At 48.8% G+C, this 8406-nt stretch overlaps 1 protein-coding gene across 1 annotated transcript in view; it reads left to right on the forward strand.

Annotated features, from left to right (window-relative positions):
• Positions 1–8406, forward strand: part of LOC115134090 (coiled-coil domain-containing protein 102A-like) — a 68017-nt gene that overhangs the window by 36154 nt on the left and 23457 nt on the right. The window contains exons 5-6 of the mRNA XM_029667724.2: positions 898–1014; positions 1765–1974. Of these exons, the coding sequence (XP_029523584.1) occupies positions 898–1014; positions 1765–1974 (327 nt within the window). The remainder of the gene's footprint in view (positions 1–897; positions 1015–1764; positions 1975–8406) is intronic.

Below are 8406 nucleotides of genomic sequence, written 5' to 3' on the forward strand. Positions count from 1 at the left end.
TGGTGGCCTTAGAAGTGTTGACATCATATTGGCCATACCCCCCCATACCTACGTCAATACAGTCTGGCAGACTGGCATTCATCCACCTCACACAGACACACCTGCTGAGACAGCAGCTTCAAAGAGCCAGAGTCGCCGGCTCAGGGTGTGTTTACAGGAGACTGCCACTAGGAGGCACTCTGTGCTCAGAGCAGACAAGCTCTGCTCTGCTCTGTGTGTGTGTGTGTGTGTGTGTCTGTCGATGTTATTGGAAAACCATGAATGGACTGGCAGGGTAGTCAGTGAAGACTGAAGAATCTCTCCGGATATCATCAAGGGAGGAGAGGAGAAGAGGTGGTAGAGGAGATGAGAAGAGGAGAGGAGAGGAGAGATAAGAGGGATGAGAACAGTGAGAGCGGGAATGAATATTTGATGAGAAGGAGAGCGCAGAGAAGGAGAGGTGAAGGTTGAGCTGTGGCAGGTGCGCATTATGTGCCTGGACCACGGTGGGATCTCGGAGGTTAAAGGGAGAAACCACTGTAGCCTCCATAGCTGAGTGAGAACGTCATGTTGTATGGGAGCGTATCAACCTTGAAGGCATCTCAGTTTATAGGAGGAGAGCGAACTAACACTAAGACCATGGATGCCAATATTTTTACCAAGGAGCTTAACACCTATAGATGTTCCTGCTGTCTGGCTGTATCCATCCATCCATCTCTCTCTCTCTCTCTCTCTCTCTCTCTCTCTCTCTCTCTCTCTCTCTCTCTCCCTCTCCTCTCTCTCTCTCTCTCTCTCCCCTCTCTCTGTCTCCCCTCTCTCTCTCTCTCTCTCTCTCTCTCTCTCTCTCTCTCCTCTCTCTCTCTCTCTCTCTCTCTCTCTCTCTCTCTCTCTCTCTCTCTCTCTCTCTCTCTCTCTCAGCTCAACATGTTGAAGGAGGTACACCAGGATGAGTTGGGTCGTATGTCTGAGGACCTGGAGGATGAGCTGGGAGCACGCACTAGTATGGACAAGAAACTGGCCGAGCTACGAGCAGAGGTGAGGCTTAAGCACACAGCCAGTTGGCTTTTAAGCATCTATAATTGGTTGTAATGGATCTCAAATCCCTTTACACTTAATGGGGGTAATTCAGCCCATTCAGCATCAATTGAACTCAAGTTGACACTTGTCTCTAACTGTGACCCACTAGTTGACATGGTGGAAGTGGGAGCTGGCTGGGTGGTCAGTGTGTCCCTCACGTACTAAGTTGTCATTTTTGGAGAGTATATTTCACGCCTGTGGCTTATGGTGGAGTGGAACGAGTCCTCTCCTTTGAAGTGTTCTTTTAGAGCGCCTTCCTCCCATCGCCTGTCCCCCCTCAGAGGAGCGGCCCCCGGGGGCCCGACACCAGTCCACTGTCAGCCCCACGTGCCTCACGCCTCTCCTCTCTTTTCTCTCCCTCTCCTGTATTCTTCCTCATTGCCCCAGCAGCAACTTCCTCCCGGCTCAACGGCGCTCAAATATCAGCCGTGAGAATACACCCTGAGCATGTTTAATGGCTCTGCTCTGGTGGCTGGCAGGCCCGGGCTGAAGGAAAGGAGAGTATGATAAAAATGCTAATGGAGAGCCCCTTCACTTGTCGAGCATTTACAAAGGGTTTTACTGTCACGACCTGGACACTGGTGCTCTGACTGACTGACTGCATATTCCCCTCTGGTACAGCGATTGGTTGATTCAACGTTCCCTCTGACCTCGTTCCTCTCCCTCTGATTTGACATGGTTTTCCCTCCTCCTCCCACTCCTCCTCAGATGGAGCGGCTGCAGGTGGAGAACGCTGCCGAGTGGGGCCGGCGGGAGCGCCTGGAGACCGAGAAGCTGGCGCTTGAGAGGGACAACAAGAAGCTGCGGGCGCAGACGGAGGACCTGGAGGAACAGCTGGCCCGTAAACGGCGGCAGGCGGCCAGTGCCCTGGACACTGACCTCAAGACCATCCAGACTGAGCTGTTTGAGAGGAACAAGGTGAGCGCAGAGAGCAGGAACCCCCCCCCTCCGTGCACCTCTGACTCCCCCTCCGTGCACCTCTGACTCCCCCTCCGTGCACCTCTGACTCCCCCTTGTGTGCACCTCTGACTCCCCCCCTTGTGTGCACCTCTGACTCCCCCTTGTGTGCACCTCTGACTCCCCCTCCGTGCACCTCTGACTCCCCCATTGTGTGCACCTCTGACTCCCCCTCCGTGCACCTCTGACTCCCCCTTGTGTGCACCTCTGACTCCCCCTCCGTGCACCTCTGACTCCCCCTCGGTGCACCTCTGACTCCCCCCTCCGTGCACCTCTGACTAAGGCACATATGGGAGGTTCACTAGTGTGTTCTACCCAGGAGTGGTTTCATACACCCCCCGGCTTTTACCCAAGTACCTACAATTTCATGTAGCTGACTAAACTCCACTTCAAGGTGAATGGAGTTTCTGATGAACTCCACCAAGGGAGTGCCACAAGAGACCAGGCTTTGTGGAATTCAGCTACATCGATTGGCCCAATGTCAATAATTCCAAAAATGTAAATGATGAAACGCTAACCTTGTACCTATGTTTGCCCTCTAGTTGTGTGCTTTTTCTTTGTTTGCTGAAATCCATACTTTCAATAAAGGTGAATCAAATACAACCACAGGCTGTTTCCTTGTTGAGATTCAATTGGCACATGTGCAGTTGCACTGAGTTGCCATCTTACAGCAACAGCAATGAGCAAACAGTCGGTGGTTGTATTTGATGAACGTTTCTTGAAAACTAAACGACGGAACAGCACCCCAAAAGAAAAGCAAAGCTTAAAAGGTGTGTTTTAAGATCTCTTTAAAATATGTCCACAGTGTTGTCCCCCCTCAGGGTCTCTGGCAGGCTATTCCAGAGGCTGGGGGCATAATAGCTAAATGCTGCCTCTAGGTCCTAGGCTCATGAAACAATATCATATAGAATTTTTTATTTAACTAGGCAAGTCAGTTAAGAACAAATTCTTATTTTCAATGACAGCCTAGGAACAGTGGGAAAACTGCCTTGTTCAGAGGCAGAACAACAGAGTTTTACCTCGTCAGCTCAGGGATTCGATCTCGCAATCTCTCGGTTACTAGTCCAACGCTCTAACCACTAGGCTACCCTGCCGCCCCCGATATTTGACACCAGGTATCAATTTGTAAATAAATAAAAAATAGATATAAAAATGTGTCTGAACAGCCTCAATTCGTCAGGGCATGGACCACAAGGTGTCGAAGGCATTCCGTAGAGATGCTGGCCAATGTTGACTCCAATACGTCCCACGGTTGTGTCAAGTTGCCTGGATGTCCTTTGGGTGGTGGACCATTCTTGATACACACAGGAAACTGATGAATGTGGAAAACCCAGCACCGTTGAAGTTCTTGACACACTCAAACCAGTGCACCTGCCACCTACTACCATACCCCGGTCAAAGGCATTGAAATACTTTGTCTTACCCATTCACCCTCTGAATGGCACACATACACAATCCATGTCTCGGTTGTCTCAAGGCTTCAAAATCCTTGTTTAACCTCTCCTCCCCTTCATCTACACTGGTTGAAGTGGATTTAACAGGGGACTTCGATAAGCGATCATAGCTTGCACCTGGATTCACCTGGTCAGTCTATGTCATGGAAAGAGCAGGTGTTCCTACTGTTTTGTACACTCGGGGAGCAACATGTACAGAACATCAAATCGCCTTCAGCGTCATGATAATATCATAAGGTCTGTGGCAAATCCTCCGCCCTACCTGTGACTAGGACATTTACATGCGAGTCATTTAGCAAACACTCTTATCCCAAATGAAATACAGGAGTAACGGCACATCAACAGCTTTTTGTTGTTCGGCTCAGGGATTCCAACCAGAGACGGTTCGCTACCTGGCACAACACACTTAACCTCTGTAGGATTAACAGACGCCATGCCTTCCACCCCGAGGGATACTTATCTGCAAATAGCCTCACATGAACTGGGAGACAGAGAGAGGAGTGGAAAGGAAAGTGAATGTGGAGCACACAGACCGGCAGATGGAGATGGGGGGGGGGACACCTTGAAATCTTCCATTCAAATCTGTCCCCGCCATGCACAGTGCTACACTGCCACAGGACCCAATTATCCCGTGCTGTCCATAAATTCTGCCCATGTCACAGAGATTAAGGACCCTTATCCGTCAAGAGCAGGTGGCCTGTTCCGACTGGGTAGTGTCCTTGTGCACTAGATGACATGAATGCATCATGTTGGATTGGGCTCAGTGCACTGCATGGCATGTAGCCATCCCACCAGTGCTTTTACGCATTACACACTACGGCTGTGAATAATCTCTAGTCGTTAGGTCTCTGCCTGGTTGTTGGACACGTAGGAAATATGCCTCTCATCGGGCACGTACGAAGCATGTGTTCATCAGACAGGGTCTCTAGCTGGCTGCTGTGGAATGAGAGCGCCGTACTCTGTGGCAACTGATCACGGGCGACAGCTCGGGTCACCACTGAGAGAGAATAGAGGAGACGAGAGGATATGCTGCTCTCCCTCCATCTGTCCCTCCCTCCCGCCATTCTTCCCTCTCGATCTATCTCTGTCTGGGTGTAATCTCTGGGTCCAGCTGTGCCCTGTTTGAGGAATCTATGGCGGAATAAAAACATTCGGTGTTGGCTCGTTATGAGCACCGTCCGTCTCTCTCCAGGATCCCCAGATTTATAGACTGGGCCTAAAGCACCCTGCATCACTCGTTCTCTCTCTCTCTCTCTCTCTCTCTCTCTCTCTCTCTCTCTCTCTCTCTCTCTCTCTCTCTCTCTCTCTCTCTCTCTCTCTCTCTCTCTCTCTCCCACATTCTCACTCAACACTCACTCTCCTTTAGCAACTTATTTACTCACTCTTCCGCCCACTTGCTCACTCACTCGTTCTCTCACCCACCCACTCACTCATTCATTCTCTCTCTCTCTCATCCAGTCATTCTCACACACTCTCTGTCAGCCAGGGTGGGGTGGCGAGAGGGAGGAGGTGCAAAAAAGATGGATGGATGAAGGATGGTAGCGAAAGAAAGAGGACAACAGGGAGTAAGTGAGAGTGTGGAGAGTAGAAGACCTGAAAAGAAAAGGCCAAGCACCAAGTATATCAAACCCAGATAAGGAATAGGATGTGTGTGTGTCTCCAGTATACAAATAGGCCAGGTCTGGAGACACCGAGACTGTGTGGCTGATGGATGTCCTTCCCTGTGTGTTGTTGAGGCAGGGTATCGATCGAGACAGGGGGAGAGAAACACGCAGAGCGATTAAGACACTGTGGCGACACCGACAAAAGAACAAAGTGTGATTGATACCAAAATCATACCCATCCCCAGTCCAGGCTTTCTGAACAACTCACGGCCAGCTAGGAGATTGATGTCCTCTGTCGCGGTGCAATTCAAATGGCCTGAGGAGAGAGAGGGGGAATGGGACTGTGTTTGTGTGTGTTCCTGTGTGTTGTCATCCGTCTGGGTGTGTAGGCTACTGTGGGTTTGTTCCCCCTGTGTGTGTGTGTGTGTGTGTGTGTGTGTGTGTGTGTGTGTGTGTGTGTGTGTGTGTGTGTGTGTGTGTGTGTGTGTGTGGTTCCATTGGTCACATTGAAGACAAGTTCAACTGCAGCCTATTGATGAAGAAAGTAAAGTGCAGAGAGAGAGAGAGGTAAAGAGAGGTTTGATACATGTATTTAATCAGAGCTGAGAGCCACAGTGCCGGTCACATCCTGTAGAGCAGGCCAGTGGTTTATCAGTGTGCTGTCTAAGCTGTCTGACACACACTACCACTGTGTTCCCTACAGTCTATCTCTACTCTTCCTCCTCCCAGATGCCTCGTACAAGGCCAAGACCTGTCTCCCTATGTGAGATAGCGTTCTGTCTGTATGTATGTCTGTCTGTCTGTCTGTCTGTCTGTCTGTCTGTCTGTCTGTCTGTCTGTCTGTCTGTCTGTCTGTCTGTCTGTCTGTCTGTCTGTCTGTCTGTCTGTCTGTCTGCCTGTCTGTCTGTGTGAATGCAGTTTGGTGTCGTGTGTGTGTGTGTGTGTGTGTGTGTGTGTGTGTGAGCCTATCAGCAGTACTAACTCTACAGCATCCTTTAAACTGGAATTGTCCTGGTACTGTAGGTTGGCTTTGTTGAAGAAGTGGTTGTGGACTGTTTGTTGGTTGTTGTTGACTTTGATCCATGCTATTTTCTAGGAGGTGAGTCCCTTCTTCGTAGTGCCAGTCTGTAACAATGGGCCGTCAATGGCCCGTCAATGGGCCGTCCCTCTAGCCAACTGTGGCCCAGCCAAGAAGCACACACCCTTTACCGTCGCCAGCATCCCCACTGAGATCTGGCTTACCCTACCGTCTCACCATCTGTGTGTGTGTGTGTGTGTGTGTGTGTGTGTGTGTGTGTGTGTGTGTGTGTGTGTGTGTGTGCGCGCTCATGCATATGTGTCTGTCTGTGCGCGTGCCTGTGTGTGTGTCTGCGTTGCAGGTAGTTAATCATGAAGCCTCTGTAGATGATTATAGACTGCTACATATGCTGAAGGTGACAAGGAGAACTGCTCGGCTATATATTAGAATATTATACACCAGGCTTCATCTTTGATGCTCGATGAATAAGATGAATCCCCCTATGGGCAGAGACAAGCCCCTGCCCTCACTGACACACACACGCGCGCGCACTCGCGCACACACACACACACACACGTACAGTTTAACCCCGATCTCTGTCTCTCACACACAAGGACTTACACTTACTCACACGTTTCTCTCATTTCTCTGCCAACACTGCGTTCTTCCACATTATGAAGCCCTAGTAAACGATGTGACACATGTTCAGATGCCAGTACAGAAATTATATTTAATATAGAGCGCAGCGGGATTCTGTTGCAGCTTCATACACAGATCCAGACATCTGTGCGTAAACAAATCTTAGGTTAAAGATGAATGTGGAAGCACAGTTCCTAGTACTGTGTGAAGCGGCTGTGGGAGACAGAACAGGCAGAGAGAGAGAGAGAGAGAGATGTGTCAACAGTAACCTTGGGAAAATCCTCTGCATTATCATTAACAGCATACTCGTACATTTCCTTAATGAAAACAATGTACTGAGCAAATGTCAAATTGGCTTTTTACCAAATTACCGTACAACAGACCATGTATTCACCATGTACACCCTAATTGACAACCAAACAAACCAAAACAAAGGCAAAGTCTTCTCATGCTCTGTTGATTTAAAAAAAAGCCTTCGACTCAATTTGGCATGAGGGTCTGCTATACAAACTGATGGAAAGTGGTGTTGGGGGTAAAACATACAACATAAAATCCATGTACACAAACAACAAGTGTGCGGTTAAAATTGGCAAAAACTCACACATTTCTTCACACAGGGTCGTGGGGTTAGACAGGGATGCAGCTTAAGCCCCACCCTCTTCAACATATATATCAACGAATTTGCGCGGGCACTAGAAAAGTCTGCAGCACCCGGCCTCCCCCTGCTAGAATCCGAAGTCAAATATCTGCTGTTTGCTGATGATCTGGTGCTTCTGTCACCAACCAAGGAGGGCCTACAGCAGCACCTAGATCTTATGCACAGATACTGTCAGACCTGGGCCCTGACAGTAAATCTCAGTAAGACCAAAGTAATGGTGTTCCAAAAAAGGTCCAGTCACCAGGACCACAAATACAAATTCCATCTAGACACTGTTGCCCTAGAGCACACAAAAAACTATACATACCTTGGCCTAAACATCAGCGCCACAGGTAACTTCCACAAAGCTGTGAACGATCTGAGAGACAAGGCAAGAAGGGCATTCTATGCCATCAAAAGGAACATACATTTCAACATACCAATTAGGATTTGGCTAAAAATACTTCAGAATCAGTCATAGAGCCCATTGCCCTTTATGGTTGTGAGGTCTGGGGTCCGCTCACCAACCAAGACTTCACAAAATGGGACAAACACCAAATTGAGACTCTGCACGCAGAATTCTGCAAAAATATCCTCCGTGTACAACGTAGAACACCAAATAATGCATGCAGAGCAGAATTAGGCCGATACCCACTAATTATCAAAATCCAGAAAAGAGCCGTTAAATTCTACAACCACCTAAAAGGAAGCGATTCCCAAACCTTCCATAACAAAGCCATCACCTACAGAGAGATGAACCTGGAAAAGAGCCCCCTAAGCAAGCTGGTCCTGGGGCTCTGTTCACAAACACAAACACACCCTACACAGCCCCAGGACAACAGCACAATTAGACCCAACCAAATCATGAGAAAACAAAAAGATAATTACTTGACACATTGGAAAGAATTAACAAAAGAACAGAGCAAACTACAATGCTATTTGGCCCTACACAGAGAGTACACAGTAGCAGAATACCTGACCACTGTGACTGACCCAAAATTAAGGAAAGCTTTGACTATGTACAGACTCAATGAGTATAGC

This window comes from Oncorhynchus nerka, linkage group LG27 (assembly GCF_034236695.1).
Source record: "Oncorhynchus nerka isolate Pitt River linkage group LG27, Oner_Uvic_2.0, whole genome shotgun sequence".
Classification (NCBI taxonomy): Eukaryota; Metazoa; Chordata; class Actinopteri; order Salmoniformes; family Salmonidae; genus Oncorhynchus; species Oncorhynchus nerka.